At 36.2% G+C, this 18,776-nt stretch overlaps 1 protein-coding gene across 1 annotated transcript in view; it reads right to left on the bottom strand.

The window, feature by feature from the left end:
* Positions 1 to 12,243, bottom strand: part of qpct (glutaminyl-peptide cyclotransferase) — a 54,798-nt gene extending 42,555 nt beyond the window's left edge. Inside the window, exon 1 of the mRNA XM_028797415.2 lies at positions 12,015 to 12,243. Coding sequence (XP_028653248.1) covers positions 12,015 to 12,167 — 153 coding nt within the window. The 5' untranslated portion in view covers positions 12,168 to 12,243. The remainder of the gene's footprint in view (positions 1 to 12,014) is intronic.
* Between the last annotated feature and the right edge of the window lie 6,533 nt (positions 12,244 to 18,776).

The raw sequence follows: 18,776 nt of genomic DNA, 5'->3' as shown, positions 1-18,776 counted from the left end.
ATTCCTGCAGAGAACAGGAACACTATTGAAAACTATTGTGACTGTTACCATAATTTTAATAAAAAAAAGCACTTGCAAAGGTACATGTAATGTTCAGAATCATTAAACTAAGTTTAAATATATTTGAATTAGGGTTGGGAATCGATTCAAAAAAATTAATCATATAAATGTAATTAATTGCGATTATTCACAACTAACATTAAAACGTAATTATAAAATGAATACATAAATCATGAAGTAAATACACGCTGAATCACAAGTTTAATATAGAATCACAAAGGAATAAAAAAAATTAATGGCATAGTTTAAATTTAAACCATGACCTTAAACTTGAACTTTTAACGAAAATACTACTTGAGCAAGTACCCTAAGTTCTTGTCTATAAGCCGCGGCTTATCTAAGGAAAAAAAGTTGTGAAAATGAAAAAATAGAATATCGGCTTATACAGTAATCCCTCCTCCATCGCGGGGGTTGCGTTCCAGAGCCACCCGCGAAATAAGAAAATCCACGAAGTAGAAACCATATGTTTATATGGTTATTTTTATATTGTCATGCTTGGGTCACAGATTTGCGCAGAAACACAGGAGGTTGTAGAGAGACAGGAACGTTATTCAAACACTGTAAACAAACATTTGTCTCTTTTTCAAAAGTTTAAACTGTGCTCCATGACAAGACAGAGATGACAGTTCTGTCTCACAATTAAAAGAATGCAAACATATCTTCCTCTTCAAAGGAGTGTGTGTCAGGAGCACAGAATGTCACATAGATAGAGAAAACAATCTCTAGCAAACAAATCAATGGTGCTGTTTGGCTTTTAAGTATGCGAAGCACCGCGGCACAAAGCTGTTGAAGGTGGCAGCTCGCAGCTCACACCCCCTCCGTCAGGAGCAGGGGGAGAGAGAGAGAGAGAGAGAGAGAGAGTTTGTTTTTCAGTCAAAAATCAATACGTGCCCTTCGAGCTTTTAAGTATGCGAAGCACTGTGCAGCATGTCGTTTCAGGAATCAGCAACGTGAAGATAATCTTTCAGCATTTTTAGACGAGCGTCCGTATCGTCTAGGTGTGTGAACAGCCCCCCTGCTCAATCCCCATACGTCAGGATCACAGATAGTCAGCGCAAGAGAGAGAGAAAAGTAAGCAATCTAGCTTCTCAGCCATCTGCCAATAGCGTCCCTTGTATGAAATCAACTGGGCAAACCAACTGAGGAAGCATGTACCAGAAATTAAAAGACCCATTGTCCGCAGAAATCCGCGAACCAGCAAAAAATCCGCGATATATATTTAAATATGCTTACATATAAAATCACAATTTAAATGGCCGCTACGCGCGCGTGTTGACTCGGCGACGCACAGAGCAGAAAGAACGCGCTCCGGCCGCTCCAACCACGCCATGCGGGGAGTGAGAGAGACGCCAATATCTCACACTCTCTCCCCCCTTAAAGAAATTAAATGGGTGCGAGTGAGACCACTGACCTCCCTCCCTTCTATTAGTTATAGGTTATAGTACGTTCGGCTTATCCATGAGTCCGGCTTATCTATGATACGATTTTATTTTAAAAATTTGTATGATTTTTGGTCTCCGGCTTATACACGAGTCCGGCTTATAGACAAGAACCTAGGGTACAAACTGAATTTGAATGTCTTCCTATAAAGGCAAGTTGAAAGAAATTCAAAAAGTTAGGGTGCCAATGTATTAACTATCAAATTGGCATACCATATGAGAAACAGACGTGTCAAAGTAAAAATTAAATGATCGAAAGTACTTTTGACTTTGAATGCATTGCTGAAGATTGATTAAATTGGAAGAATATTCATTTCTTAAATGGGCATACATTAAAACTTGTGTTAAAACTCCGCTTTTACTACCCTCAATTGTTCATCACCATCAACAACTTCCATCGTGTAAATAAGGGTGTAATGCCCCGGGGTCCTGACCTGACAGAGACATTCTTCTCAGGTAGAAAAAAACTGTCTGAGGAGGATAGGACTACCAGGAGAAGCCAACATAAAGCAGCTCTGTGATCACCTTAACCTTAACTATACTGTCTTCCGCTTCAATGTTACGGCCCAGAGGCATGCCGTTATTTCACTCTTACTGCCCTCTAATCACTCGTTCACTCCATGCTGTTCGTGCACACCGCTGATATAAGATAATCTGAAAATGGCACAACAAAAACTGTGTTACAAGACTTCTTAAATAATGTGAGTTGCGTAAAACTGAAAGAACTGATAAGTCTTAAAGTTTCTGCAAATGTGAAAAAGGAGGATAAATTTGGAAAACTAAAGTACCAGGGCATCGTGACATTCAAAAATTGAATACATTTGACTCATCCATTAAATATTACTCATTAGAAAATTTTTAAACCTGCTAATTATGCAAATGTAAATCTTACAATTGCAAGTGTTACAAGCTTAACAAAAATTCTCTTACAAAAGATTGAGTTTAAAAGCATGTGGTTAGCAAAACAGCTTTAAAGAGTTTGTTTAAATTAATATAACCTGAATTATCTTGGAATTCATTAATTCAGCAATTCAGATACAATAACATTTTAATACTTATTGTTAGTATTGATACAAATTAGTATTTTTCATTTACTGGGCAGAGAAAAAAATTAGAGTGTGTACAAAGTAAGATAAATCATGTAGTTATCATTCTTTATAAACCCTATGCTGAAACCCCCCCAAAATTATAACCCCTCCTTGTTGTTTCACTGAGGTAATGTCCATGTCCATCACACACTAAAATTCAAAACCTGCGTTGCATTTTGATATTTATGAATACAAATACTAATTAACTTAAATGATAGTTGGGTAACTACTTGTTGGGTATACCAGTATTTTAAACCTCTTGTTATTGTCAGAAGTTATATATTATATGTTCTACTAGCCACAGTACCTGTCAAAGACAGGTAATAGAATACAGTAAATGAAAAATATTTGCTATCACTTGCCCTACGTGTTCTTCAAGCGCCGTTCCTCTGTAGTTGCACATGCAAATGTCTCTTAACCATGCTCTTTCTCAAGTGCATTCTCTATTTGAAGACAACTCTCTCAGCATGCCTTATACCAGGGGTGGGCAAATTCATTCCTGGAGGGCCGCAGTGGCTGCAGGTTTTTGTTCCAACCCAATTGCTTAATAAGAAGCACTTATTGCTCTAGAAACACTTCTGCTTCATTTTAGTTATCTCCCTCGTTAAGATTATGAACCCTTATTGCTTATTTAAGTCTGAAACAGCTGCATTCTTGGTTTTTAATTGCTCCTTATTAGCAATAAGATGCAAATGACAAAAGAAACCAGCAGTTATCCATTTTGCTTGTTACCCTTTACCCCTGTGTGTATTTATCGTGCACTATTTGGTTTAATTAAATACTTGGAAGGAAAGAGAAGAGAAAAAAGTGAAGGATTGAGAATTACCCATCCATTTTACACTTCAAAGTATTTGGATGATATCCTTAGAATGGAAAAAAAAATCTAGGATATGAGAATGACTTGACATAGCAGAGTTAAAGCACTAACAAGCCATGAAATGTAATTAATGGCAAGGATTGTTTTCTAATTAAGCAACTGGGTTGGAACAAAAACCCGCAGCTACTGCAGCCCTCCAGGAATGAATTTGCCCACCCCTGCCTTATACGCCTTTACTCCTCCTTGTGTGTCTCACACTTGCACTTCCTCTTTTGTTGAGTATCCAAAGTCAAACTGACCAATCACATTGCTCAAGAGGACAGGAGACACAGATTTTAGTGTTTTATTACATAGTTGATAGATTATGGATAAAAGGCACAACATTGTTCACTTTTAATAATAAGCAGTTGAATGGGATTTTTGTTTTTGGTGTGGTGTTAAACATTGTAAAATTTCATTTAAGTATTGATATCACATACAAAAATTCTGGTACTGTGACATCCCCTAGGTATATCTTCTATTGCATGCTGAAGGAAGCATATTATTACTTCTGAATAACTGATTTCTGCAGTTTACAGTATAAACACCCCTACAATTCTGAACTGAATAAGTGGATACATAAAATGGATGCATGAATGAATGGAAGGACAGTGTAGAAATGCTAAAATTAAATACTCTGGCTTTACTTCCACAAAGCAATGTTAAGCTGATTGCTTCAACTGTCAGCTTTAAACTGGCCATATACACAAGGATGTGTGTACGCTCTGTAATTGACCAATGCCCTGTGCAGGACTGTGTCCAGACCTAAACCCCAAAGCTACCCTGAATCAGATTAAATAAGCTCTAAAATGTATAGATAAAACTAACAGAGAAATTAGCAATAAATGAACAAATTAACTGAGTGTGCAATTTCAGGCATGATCTAGCTACTAATTAAGAATTTACAAAACAAAACTAGAATAAAACCATGGGTCACAACAGTCATCCAAAATAGAGCAAGCAAACAACCAAGCAATAAAACATTCCTTCCAAAATAACTATACTGTACCAGCTTATATAAATTTAAAATGTTTTGCATAAATCTGAGGAAATAAAATGAACAGTAACATACACAAAGCCTAGTTTATTTAATTATATATAAAAATCGCAGGCTGTCTTGGAGATTTCTCTCCCTATACCACATGACTCTAACTAGCCATCTGCTCATTTTTCTCTGTTTTATGTCTCTACTGAGCCATTGTTATCTTGCAATTAAAGGCAGTCTATTTTCCTGTGGCATATAATTCCAAGTGAAGGACTGACTTGTCAAGTAATTAGTCATTTGAATAGTCATTTGAATGTGAAAAAAAGTCAAAACTGAAATAAAGGAGTTTAATGATTCAAAGTCAGAGGGTCTGTATTTAATTTGTCCATTGTGACTAAAAATTTACACAGAAAGGAAATCAAAATCCAGGAAATTAGTAAAACTTAATGAATTTAAATTTAAAATATTACACAAGTGTTTGTTTTGCGTACTGTTAGTACAGTCGTCAACAGTGAAACCACAATGACAAAAAAAACCCACAATGAGTCAAAGGTCTCTAATTTGCTCAACTCCGGATCCAGCTAAAAACAAGTTAACCAGCTGCTTAGTGTAAAATATATCACTGATTTTACAGCAGTCTACTGGTGAAATTTCTGATGCAACTCATATAGTATCTTCTAAAAACTGAAATATTCTTTTACAAAATTAACTACATTTAAGTCACTTTTGGAAGGATATTCTACAATCCTCCTAAGAAACTCCTACAACTCCACAATCTTACATGAAATCCATTTTACCACACACAGCAGTGATTTCCTGGGTTTCAGCATTTATTTGTCAACAGGGCGTGCAAAGTTCTTAAACATTACTCAACTAAGATTTTATTAGTCATTTAAGAAAACAAGTTGTTGTATATAATTCCTTTTGAAAGATTACACCACTTCACTACTTAAAAAGCAACACAATAGTCACTTTACAGAAATAAAGGTGTTTAAAACTACATCATGTTAGTATGCTTAACAGTACTGTTAACTAGCTGACATGACCCCATATTAGCTATTCATGGAGACAATGAAGGTATCTGCCTCAATGGAGGTACAGTATGTGTATACTGTTTTTGCTGGAGTAACATTAAATCATTTGTCAGAATTTAGTGTTTTTCCAAAGGGAAAGTAGTATTTACAAAAAACTCTCTATTCGATTTGCATTACTAGCCTACTGTTTATTACTACATTTTTTGATAAGTCAGCTTAGTCAAAAATAAAACATAAGCATTTAGTGGCAGCATGTTGGCAGTGTTTATCTGTCCATAATCTCCATAACATTCGGTTTTTAACCCTGGACTAGTCATCTTCTATATGAAGCTGTCATGTTCTCCCTGTGTCTACTGTGTCTACTTGCTTTCCTCACACATTTCAATGTTTGTGCCTCTAGGCATTGAAAGAATGAGTGTGCCCTGTGATAGATCAGTGCCCCATATAATGTTTATTTTTGTCTTGTGCCCAGTGCTTCTGGGAAATGTTGCACCAAATTTGAATTGCTTGTAATATTTACACAGTAATACATATATATGTGTATTTTTTAAATGGGGCCTATATTTATTTTTCTGTAGCAATTATTTTAGCCAACACAACTATTGTCATCAGCATTGATGTCAGTAATACTAGCACATCAGTGCTTTTTCAGCATTTTTTTCAGCCATTTCTTGCATAGTTAACACTGTGGTTAAGGATAAGTTCTTTTATGTCTTTAGCTGTTGAAGTTACTTTTTTCCAACAAGAACAAGAAATATATTCAATAATGTCACTCTCAGGCAGAATTACAACGTAAGAATTTGATTGGTTTCAACTACGCTTTTGATGAATTCTATGAAAAAAGACTTACATGTCTTATACACATTATTTAGTCTCTAGATTAATTATTTGCAACAATAAACTCTAAGAAAATAGTGCAATGTTCAGTTGTAATACTTCTCAGAGTAAAAACACAATAAAGACTGGCCAGCAAGCAAACAATTATCATTATTAATTACAAAAGACATGAATGCAGATAGTTTCAAAGGGTGATATTCCGCCAAAACATAAAGGACATACTGAGGGGAATGCAAATTTATTTATGATATTAAAGTACTGTATGGACATCAGTTGCCAATGAAGCTAACTTGACATCATCCTTCTTGGTACAATGCACCAGCATTATGTTTTTGTATGTTAAGACAGATCATTGAGAAAAATGCATTAATTAAACAGTTCCATTAACGTTTATCATAGTCATGTATAAATTAGGAAATATCCTTGTCCTGCAGCTCACATGTAAATGTATTTTTCAGGAGAATAGACACTGAGAATGAACTATGTCTACATTTTCTGAGTTACCAGTTCAACACATTTTTTCTCAACATGACACTATTTGAAGTAAGTAATTTTAAATATTGTCATTTGTTACCTCATCTTTGATAGGATGGATTCCCAGTCAAGAAAAAAGCTTAACGTTTAAAATGTCATAGTTTTCATACACCACAAATAACAATAAATAATAATTAAACAACAGCAATTTCTGCTTCAAAGTGATAGGGAAGATTTTTATCCAAAACAAGACAAGCCAGGCTTTTCTGTAATACACAGTTCAATCAGAGGTGCATTTGCCTAGATAATCCATAATCCACTGACTTACTTTGAAGCAACACAGAAAAAGTACAATTTTAAAAGGCCTATGCACATACAGTATAAACATACACAGATCCATACATATGCATATCCTCAATTACTAGCATTGTTACACATATTTCAAAAGAATGTGCAGTTCATAACTGTCTTGTTATCTCTCTATTATAATAAAAAAATCTTGGGTTGAGACATGATTTTCTCGGAGACACTTTAATGTCTCGCGAGACAAGGAAGTGAGACAAAAGGACAGCTGCCGTACAGGCTTTTAAATGTTCGATGCACTGCAGGACATGCAGATCATGCAGCACGGCACAAGCAGCAGCAGCAAGCCAGCTGATCAAGCATACAGGAGGTAAAACAAATGTATTTGCTTCCAATTGTATCACCGTTTAAGAGGGGGTTTCGGAGGAGCGACCGTATCACCTTAGTCTGCGTTCAGCCCCCCCTCTTCACAACGTGAGAGGCTGAGATGCGAAGTGGCTGGCACGTAGCGCACCCTGGGGGGGGGGGGGGGGGGGGGGGGGGTTTGGGGGAGAGCGTGAATAACTCATTCACTACATGCTTTATTACTGGTAAATATCAAGAAATAAAAAATGAATGAAAAAGAATGAAATGAAAATAACAATCTCTTTAAATTGTATATCTGGTTAACCAAACCCGGGGGTGGGTGAGCACACCCCCTACTTTTATTATTAAAAATTATCAATTCAATTTTTTTTTTAATTTCTCCATGGGAGTAATAAAGTTTATCCATCTAATCTAAATTAAGAAAATATCATGAAAATTGCATCACACCATGTACCAGTAATTAATATTGCATATTCTTCCTTCCTTCTCCTTCACTTGATATCATTAAGAAATTACATTTTTCTTTTTTTTTTCATTTAAAAATGCATAAAGGTAACCAAATGCTACCCTAAACTTAAAAAACAAGCTCTCCAGTGTGCTGCCATGGCAACAAGCCAAAGAGAAGAGACTACAGAGACATAGTAAACATATTTATTTGATATAAACCACTTTATGCCATAAAAACAATGTGAATTTATGTGAATTTTAACTTTTTATTTGTTTACAAATAACATTTTTGCCAATGCCACTTACATAATATTAACATGTAGTGGTAATCTGTGGGTATTAAACTTTTCATCAAACTTTTTCATATTTTTCTGAACAGATGTAAATAAGATCTTGTGCTAAAACATTTTTTTCTTCCTTACAAAAATATACTGTAATTAAAGATTTCTTGACTGACTAGCAAAAAAGTGTATAATCAGAATTAAATGATAACGTATGTGGTAAGCTATTTAAAGGATGCACTTTTAAGGAAGCTTTATTATAATTACTATAAAAATTTCTATTGGAACTAGAATAAGGTAAAATAGATATCATTATGCATCATTCTGTCATGAAAATACCCACATTTAAAGAATTGTTCTTTTAATCATCAAAAAATGCATAATTGAACTATAATAAAGGTATACCACTTACAATTCATGTCACAGTAATTTATCTTGAGAACCACAAGTTTAAGGATTTAGGCATGCCTAGCAAGTAATAACTGACAATGACACCAAAAACACAACAAACTGCTAGAGAGGCAATACGGTCAATTTGAGAAATATTTACCTCTGTTTATAGGAACCGTGTTGTTTATGATTGTGCATAAAACAGTCCTGCTAAATCATTTCTTATCTTACAATAAGATTGCTTCACACTGAATGCTTCATAACAGGTAAAATGGAGTAGTTCAGTTAATACTAATGTATAGTATTTAATTCACTCTTTCATTTTCCAGACTGGTATATATATCAATACTGGGTTGCTAGGGCTAGGACTTAACCAAGTTGATATTTACATCTCAAATTAGATTTTTTATTAACAACAGTGAGAATGCAGAAATATCCTGCCATGCTAGTTGCAACTGTAGGAAACACGTTTCAATTAAAACAACAGTAGTGCTATTGTTGCAACAAAATATTATGACAGAAAAGATAAAACAACAAGGAACTATTTAGAAAAAATCATACTTAAACTAATAATTTAAAATTATTCAGAATTACAAACATATGAACTTATAACATTTACAGAACTGGCATGAGCATAAATACGTGAAAAGCATCTTAGGAAAAAGTACTGCACACAACTCTCATATATATTGTGCAACACTTTTCTAAAGAAAACACTGATATTCTTACACTAAAAGCACTGTATGAAATTCACACTGAAGTTCTTAATAAACTGTGGGAAGAAAAAAGTATATGAAAAGATGTTATTTTCCTAATTCCATCTGCCCATTCATTTTCCGATCTCTTTCATCCATCACATGGTTATACTAAGCCAGAGGCCATCTTGGAAAGACTAGGACGGCACTCATTCATAAGGCATGCTCACTCACACCAACCCACTAGAGTCACCATTTAACTTAACACGTCTTTGAGACATAGGAGGAAACTGAAGTAACCCAAAGAAAAATCCGTGCAATCTGAATCTGTGAAGCAACAGATTTTCATAATAAAAGTATACATTGTTTAAATATCCATTACTTCTTCACTTAACAAATAGAGCGGCCAATCATAATGAGTTTCTATAAACATAAATAGTAATACTGACTTTAATGTAATTGTCTGCTCAAGTGTGAGCTTTTTCATCTAACCACAACAAACTTATTTTGGACGACATCAAAACTGTGACGAAGCTGTGAATATATGTTCTTTTGCATTCTTTCACTGGATGAGTTATTCTTGTACATTGGCAAATGGATGATGTTTTTTTTCCGATGTTTATAAAAGGGTGTAAATCTGTTATTGCCAAACAGACAGAACTAGTTTCATTAAATGAAAAAAGCTGCTTTGAGCAGAGTGCAATTAATGTAAATCATTGAAACACATGGTGTTGTCTTCCTTCTCCTAGCAGTGAATCATTAAGTATGCAATTTTAATCATTTAATAACAGTACTAGATTACATTCATTCCAGTCCACTGTATACAAGCTCAGTAACTCCCAGTTCAGGATTCATTTTCTGTCATTAGGCAGGCAAAAACCCCAATAACTGTCATGATGGACATTAAACTCACAAAGAGAATACAAAAATCCATTTTAATGGAATACTGTACGTGAGTGTGAGTGTTCCTTTAGTACTTGAAAATCCGACTTATTACACATTATATGTATTTCTACAAAATGTAAAACAGAACTGTATAAAGTTAACTGTAAATGTGACAGAGTAGATGCTCACTTACAGAAGTAGTCTCAGATCATTACAGCATTTAAAAGTATGTCTTTTTTTCTACATCTGGTTTAAATTAGATAGAAATTGCTGACATTGCTTGACTACTTGACAAAGATTTAGGTATTTGCTAGTTTATTCAAAGATATTATCTCCTGTGCTGCCTCTGTGTTAGCACTTTCTTCCCATGTCCTAACAAACTTGAACCAGACACTCTGCTCTTTCTCTCACATTTGCAAAGGTGTGTGACTGAGTGCATCCTGTGAATAACTGTCACCCTTTTCAGTGTTGGATCCTCCCTTGCATTCAGTATTATTGGGGAAGACTCTGCCCCTCTTTTTCCGTGACTCTGAAGTGGATAAGGAGAATTTGAGTGTGACTGGATGGATGCTTTTCTGTTCAGCCACACTGTAAAACTGAGAAACCAATTGCATGCCAGAAGGGTCAGGCTTAAGGAATTACATTTATTGTCTCAAATGCTGGGCAAAGATGTCTGTGTGAGTATGTAATTCTGATTTTCAAAATTCTCAAATACACTAACAAAACTGATCCAGTAAAACTGATTCATCTGAACAGTGACTGATTACAGGTAAACAAGCAAGAAATGTATTTAACAAGAACCCAGATATTGCATCTTCAAACAAAAGGTGGTGGAAATCTGGAACGAATTACTCACGCAGTTGCAATTGAAAGCTTGATAACTTTAAAAACTATCTGGACGAAATGTTGGGACTATTGGGCAGTTAGCTCATTAATGAAATGACAATCAGAGCGCTCTAATCTTGTCTATTTTTTATAATCTAATGTCAACATTCCAATCAACAATAATACGGGATTATACACAACCTTATTCTGTTGGGGATAAAAAATCTGGATCTGTAATAACTAAAAAAGAATCGTTCATTCAAGGTATATTTAAAGGTGTATTAATATACTACTTACTTACTGGGTAGTGGCAATTTGCCTTTGTTATTACAAAGCGTATTTTAGGCTCCTTCCAAAATAAAATCCTGTGATAATTCGCAATCTCAGTTAACACGACTCGAAGGTCGACTAGAAAACGGAAAGCTGCGGGGGTGACACGCACATGCGAAACAGAAGACACCTCAGAGGTGGCAATGAAACACACTCCGCGCTCGGCTAATGTGCAACGAGAATTGAATTTGAATCATTGCAAACCATTCCGTGAGTTTAATACTACAATTAGTTTTCGTGAAAATTTTAAATGCATTAGGTTTATAAGAAAGAAAGAAAAAAGAAAGAAAGGCTTTATAGGATTCGTTATTGTCAAAGCAGCCAGACCTCGAATAATCATGAAACATTACTTCTGTTTTAAAACTAAACTCCAGTGTGTATAATATTTGTTTATAGTTAATAACGCCGTGCGCTTCTAGCGCCGTCGCCTCACTTCTCGTCTCCGACTACAAGCTAAAGATACCATGAAACCACAGAGTAGACTTGAAGTAAGAGGCAAGACTTGCCTCGTATTTTTATTAAGATGTATCTATTTCATAAAAAGCAACAGCTACTTTAATATACACTGAGCTTTGACGTCAATAAGGTGTAAATCATCCGAATAAAATACAGTACGTACGTAAAGGACGCGAACTTCTAAAATGCTCGATAAGTAAAGTTGGCGTGCGGAGTTTTGCACTATATTGCTACTAGCGAGAGAGGGAAAAAACGTACAGTACCTTGAGTTTAGTCCACGGTATGCCGGTAGTTTGTCCGTCGGTGGGACACACATTGACAATAAGACAGAGCCCGGCCGCCAGTAGCATCCACAACGTAGCCATCTCACACATCTGAGCTCTCGGTTCCTTCTGCAGCCGACAGCCCCTATGCATCTCCTTCTTACGTCACTCATTCAAATAGAAACACACACACATACGCACACACAGACTGAAGCGCGCCTGTGCAGATACTGCAGTGGATGCTTACGAAACATTTGTTAAGTCTAATCAAATTCCATAACTACATGAGCTGCTGCCCGTCGTATCCTAGCAACCGATGAGATGCACTTTCTTCAGGCAATTGGAGAGAAATGTGTATCTGATGCAATATAGAAAAACCATACTTAAGCATTACAGTTAGGCACGAACCAATCCTGGTAGGAAGGCCAGTCCAGCACTGCAATGAACGTAATCTACATATCTGTAGACTGTACTGTAGGAGGGAACCATGGAAACCCTGGGAAGAAAAGTCAGGAGGGAGCTAGGAGAATGTAGGCATGCCCTTATTGTCTTTGACAGAGCCGGGTTTCGCTATACGCTGAGCTAACGGAAAAGGAGAAAGAGAGCACAGACCAGAATATGTGTGGTTGATATTATATTGTCAAAAGTACTGGCAAGAAATCGTTCGGCATTCTGTTTTAACATGTAAAACGATCTGTAAATACTTTACAGTAGCCTTGAGGGTTGATGTGAAATTTGTGGTTGCTTGTTTGCCTACCAGTGTAATGAGATGACTACCAGCTGTTTTGTTTACTCCAGCCACTATATACACTACACCAGTATATTCAGTTTCAGGCTAGATATTGAACAAAAAAATGAAAGTGACAAAATGTAGTGTTACTGTAGCAGTTTCAGAGAAATCTTCTTAGATGTTGACACACTTAATGCTGTAATATTGCTATAAGGACCATTATCAAGAATATTCATCCGTCCATCTGTCCATCCACCCACATATTTAAGGGAAGGTCACAGGACAACAGGAGCCTATCCAAGCAATCATAATATGTGCAAGTAAGAAACAATTCCTGGATAGGGTGCCAGTCCGTCAATGAAAACACAAACACACACATGCACACACACACACACACACAAACACACACACTATGACCAATTTGGCAAACGGCAATTCATCTAAACTGAGCTGGCATGTTCTCCCCCTGACCGCAGGTGTTTCCTCGAGGTGCTCCAGATTCCACTCAGAGTCCAAAGATTATTTTTTATGTGGAAAATATAAACAGAGTCTCTATTCACTTTAGTTCATGTCAGTGTTATTGTAGATACAAAAACATGACATACTAACATAAGTAAAGCAGGGGCCAGTGTTCAACAGCCTACATTGATAAAACACTTGAGTGCTTTACTTCTTGGGCATTTAAAATACTGTCTTATTAAGAAACCCAGGGTGCACACACTGCCTGTAAGATGTACACAGTAAATGATGTTCTCACTTTGCCAATGTTATAATTCCAAAATACCTAAATTATGTAATATACTTTTTTTTTTAAAAAAAAAAGAAATCCCTCATTCTGCTCTTTTCTTTGTTAAATATTATGTTTGAGGAGATGCTAATGTAACAGAAATATATGAAAGAATATAAATCTGATTTCTAGATATGAAAGTACAATGTTCACTGAGTCTTTCCTATCCCATTAACTCATATATTCATTCATTTCTGACTTTATTTATTCCAGTGCAGAGTTGCAGGGAGCTGGAGTCTTTTCTGGCAGCAGTGGGCACATGGTAAAAGACAACTCTGAATCTGTCAACACCATCACAAGGCAATTTCCCTCACATACACCTCCATTTATTCATAGAAAACCAATAGTATTATTAAATATTGAATGGCATTTTACCTTAAACTTGAAAAAAATGCTTTTTATTGTTATGGAGACTTCAGAACTATTCGAACAGAAGAAAAACAGAAGCAGAAAACAGACCTTAAAGGACTCAGTAGTGGGGCCCAGGTGTGGTTGGTGGAGCCTACAAATCTACAAGGGATATGAAATTATTAAAAAAATAAATTTGACATAGGGCCTGGGGCTTTGGAGCTGCAGGGGACTTAAAGAGATTCTGAGTGGGAGTAGTTTGATTTATGATGGACACATGAAGTGGAATTCACACCAGAGAGAACAAAAACAGAACATTGGAATAAGTGAAGCCAGCAAGAGCTGCTGGTTATTAATTTACAGAACTTGACTTTGTGAAGGAAGCAGCTTTTTAGCACTCATTGTGAGACAATAATGTTGCAAAACCCAAATGCGTTGGCAGTTTGTATATAGTACTGTAGTGGTAAATAAAAAGAAAGTTGGGTTGCTTTATTGCCATATGTCATAAAACAAGAGAATCCATTGTTTACACTTACCATCTGTAAAGCAAGCATGCCGTGCCTAAAATCTATACAGTATAATGGGGGGCTTTAACTACCTGAATAATAACTGTGATAACCTTTCAAATAGCAGAGCACAAAAGTAGGAGTTTTCAGAAGTAATTAGTGACTGTGTTTTAACAAAGTATCTCAAAGCACCAACACGACTTGTGAAGACAACCTGGATTTAGTATTTTGTAATAATCAGGATAGAACTAAGGGTGTAGAGGTGATTGAACCCCTAGGGCAAAGTGATCATAATATAATACAATTCTCAGTATTTTGAAACTGTTAAGATTAACTTTGATAGGGCAAAATTTGAGCTGATGCAGCAAAGTCTAAGGAAGATAGACTGGGATAAGTTTTTAAGTGCAGAGAAAGTTGAGGAGCAGTGGCACTTGTTTAAAAATGTTTTACATATAATGCAGGACAGGTACATACCAAAATTTGGAATTAGTAGGAAATAAAACTCAACAATGGGTTAATAAAGAATTGAAAATTAAGCTACAATGGAAAAAAATAGCTGTTGTGACAGATGTCCAGGGTCATTGCCCCACCGGGACACCAGGAGACAGGAAGGACCGGGAGAGGGACAGTATTTTCTCCGGAATGTGAGAGGGCAGCCTTCCTGGGTTGCATGGGGGCCACGGAGCCGGGACGAGCAAACCTGTGGGAGGACGTGGCCACCGCCAGGGGGTGCCTGGACAGCTCCAGAATAGTGGTTGACAGCACTTCCGCCACAACAGGAAGTGCTGTCAGAAGAGGAGCTGAATCAGCATGCAGCACTTCCGTCACACCCGGAAGTGCTGCCGGATGCTAATCAAGAAGCACCTGGTGCTGTATAAAGGAGGCCACCGTACTCCTCTTGGAGCTAGAGTCGGGAGGGAGAAGACAGGAGCCTTGAGGAGGAGAAGGTGGCTGAAGAGTTTGAGAAAGAGAAATAGAGAGAAAAAGATAGGAAGAGACTGAGTTGGCCAGTTGAGGCATTATGGTGCTGTTTGTCACATTTGTGAGAAATAAAAGTGTATGTATTCGGGACATTCGGTGTCTATCTGTCTGTGGCCGGGTGGGTTTCTCACACTGTATAAGACGTATAAGACTAATAACACCAATGTTATTAACAACATAGGGCATATGAGAACACCTATTAACACCACAGGGAATATGAGAAGACGAGTGCAAACATTAAGAAGTATATTAGGGAGGCTAAAAGGCGATTTGAGAGGAATATAGCAAATAAGGCTAAAGATGACCCAAAAAGATTCTTTCAGTTTTTTAATAGTAAAATAACAGTCAAGGTGAAGTGCACCAGGAATAGTAAAAGAAAATTAAAAAATACAGACAATGAAATAGCAGATGCTCTAAATTTGCATTTTTCTGAGGTCTTCACATGTGAGGAAGTGGATAACCTCCTGGTGGTGAAAGGACTAGTAAAGAGATACTGAGTGATTTGAAAATTTTAGAGGGAAAAGGACTGCTCAGATTAAATAGTCTGAAATCAAGCAAATCACCAGGACCAGATAATATTTACCCTTCTTAAGTTCTTAAGGAGTTTAGCGAGTACATATATAAACCCTTGACGCATGTTTTCAGGTAGTCACTGTGCACTGGGGAAAGGACTGGAAAATTACAAATATTATCCCATTATATAAAAAGGGTGACCAGGCAGATCCAAGCAACTATAGGCCAGTAAGCTTATTGTGCACAACTTATCACAGGTAAATTAATGGTAGGAATTATTAATGATAATATTGAGCAACACATGGCAAGAACAAGAGTTTTTCTGAATAGTCAGCATGGGTTCAGAAGAGGGAGGTCGTGTTTTACCAACATGCTGGAATTCTATAAGGAAGCAACAAAAGGATATGATTAAAGTGGAGCATATGATATTATTTATCTTGATTTTCAGTAATCATTTGATAAGGTGAGGTTGATCATCAAACTAAAAAAGTGGGAGTTCAGGGTGACGTTTGTAGATGGATGCAAAATTGGCTCAGACACAGAAAGCAGAGGTACGGTATATGGTGTGAGGAACCTTATCAGAATTGTCTGTTGTGAAGAATGGTGTTCCACAGGGGTTGGTACTAGGGGTGCTGCTATTTTTAATATATATAAATGATGTAGCTAGGAATATAAGTAACAAGCTGTTTAAGTTTAAGTTGATACCAAGATAGGTGGATTGGCAGATAATCTAGAATTCATTGAATCATTGAGAGGGACTTGAACAGCATACATTCTTGGGCAGATTTGTGGCCATTTGTGGAAATTTAATGTAAGTAAAATGTAAAGTATCACATAAAGGAAGAAAAATGTTAGGTATGAAGTACATCTTATGAGGACCATTTAGAAATCATAGTGAACTCAACATTATCAACTGCCAGACAGTGTTAAGAAGCCATTAAGAAGGGTAACAGAATGTTAGGTTATATAGTACTATATGTAGAATACAAGTCAAAGTAGGTTATGCTCAAGCTTTATAACACACTGGTGAGGCCTCATCTGTAGTGCTGTGTGCAGTTTTGGTCTCCAGGCTACAAAAAAGGACATAGCATGCTAGAAAACGTCTAGAGAAGAGTGATTAGGCTGATTCAAAGGCTGCAGGGGATGAATTATGAAGAAAGGTTTAAAGAGCTGAGACTTTTCAGTTTAAGCAAAAGAAGATTAAGAGGAGGAATGATTGAAGTGTTTAAAATTATAAAGAGAATTAGTACAGTGGATCGAGACTGTTATATTAAAATGAGTTCCACAAGAACGAGTGGACACAACTGAAAATCTGTTAAGCGTAAATTTCGCACAAAAATTAGGAAGTTTTTCTTTACACAAGGAACCATAGACACATGGAATTAGTTGCCAAGTAGTGTGGTAGACAGTAGGACTTTAGGGACTTTCAAAACTAGGCTTGAGGTTATTTTGGGAGATAGGGATAGGAATGTCGAGCTTTGTTGGGCTGAATGGCCTGTTGTCGTCTAGAATGTTATAATGTTCCAATGTTCTAATGTTAAGACCATCACAACATGTAGATACGGTACAAGGATTCCATAATAGGTGGCATGAGAGTAGTAGTGTATGATGGCAAAATATTGTGAAGCACCCCTTCCCACACACTCATAACCTGAACATCAGTCAGTTATGAAAGAAAAATATCAAGAGGATGATCATCAGTTAAATTCATATTTAGATTATTTGTTACAATTTAGTAACAGACTATTTCAAACATTGCCCAAGGCTCCTAAGGGATGAGTTTAGAAACTCAGGTTCAAAGGGGTGAACATGCAAAGTTAACTCAAAGATGACTTCAAACCTGGAATCAAATCTACCACACAAACACCCTAAGGCAAGAATGCTGCACTAAACACTATGATGTCTCTTTGTCATCTAATTATGGAGGTTTTTCTAGACTAAACATAATTTTTCAGAGTATGACTAATATCCAGAACTAAATAAGGGATTCCTGGCTGGTGCTGACTTTGTTGATCATGCTACCAAACAATCTACCTTTATGCTCTCTGTTCTTTCATCTGGTTTTATAGTGTATCCTTATTTAGGTGCGAGCTCCAGAATAGTAATCAAGAATAATTGCTACATTACTGCATATACTGTACAACCCCTGGCCATAGTAATTAAAGTAATAAACTGTATACTGTTACTGCAAATATATATCTCATATGTCACAAATAAGCAGAATCATGTGACCATCATTAAAGCTATATTCTTGTTTGTGTCAATAATGTGTTAGAATGCAGTGAAAGTATAATTTCTGCATGTAACAATGATCTACATTCAACTACCCAGGACACAATAAATCTACTTTAGCACTTTTTTTGTCAGTGTGAAAGTTGAGGTTTGATCTCAGGTGAGGAATATGTTGTGGTGATCCCTGTATGGCATACACTATTATATCAGTATTTTATTCTGAAATCTTCAAATTTTCCTTGATACAGGAATGCAGCATATGCAGTAATAAACCTAAGCATACTACCTCAAGAGAACATTTATTTAGCTTTAAATGCATTATTTTTAATATGTACAGTATTTGCTAAGGTATTTTAAGTTTAAATGACTTTTAGTTAATTTGAAATTTAGTTTGAAGCTATGTGTGATTGTAGTAACGTGTGATTGATTTTAATAATTTAGTTTATTGACCAAATTCTGCTTTTTTTTAAATTTCTTTCTTTCTGAAAGCTCAACCTTAGTCCTGCCCAGTCTAATTTGAAACTTGCGTCCTTAGGTACGTTTTTTTTTTTTGCCAAATTTTCATGCTGTCCTCTTTTGCGATATCTCTCTATTATATAAAAAAAATCCTGGGACGTGACAAGACTTTTTAGCCTGGGACAATACGTGAATTTTTCAGAGAGATA

The sequence above is a fragment of the Erpetoichthys calabaricus genome, chromosome 3, assembly GCF_900747795.2.
Source record: "Erpetoichthys calabaricus chromosome 3, fErpCal1.3, whole genome shotgun sequence".
Lineage (NCBI taxonomy): Eukaryota > Metazoa > Chordata > Cladistia > Polypteriformes > Polypteridae > Erpetoichthys > Erpetoichthys calabaricus.
The sequence above is the reverse complement of the archived record's forward strand: the minus strand, read 5'-3'. Positions and strand labels throughout refer to the sequence as shown.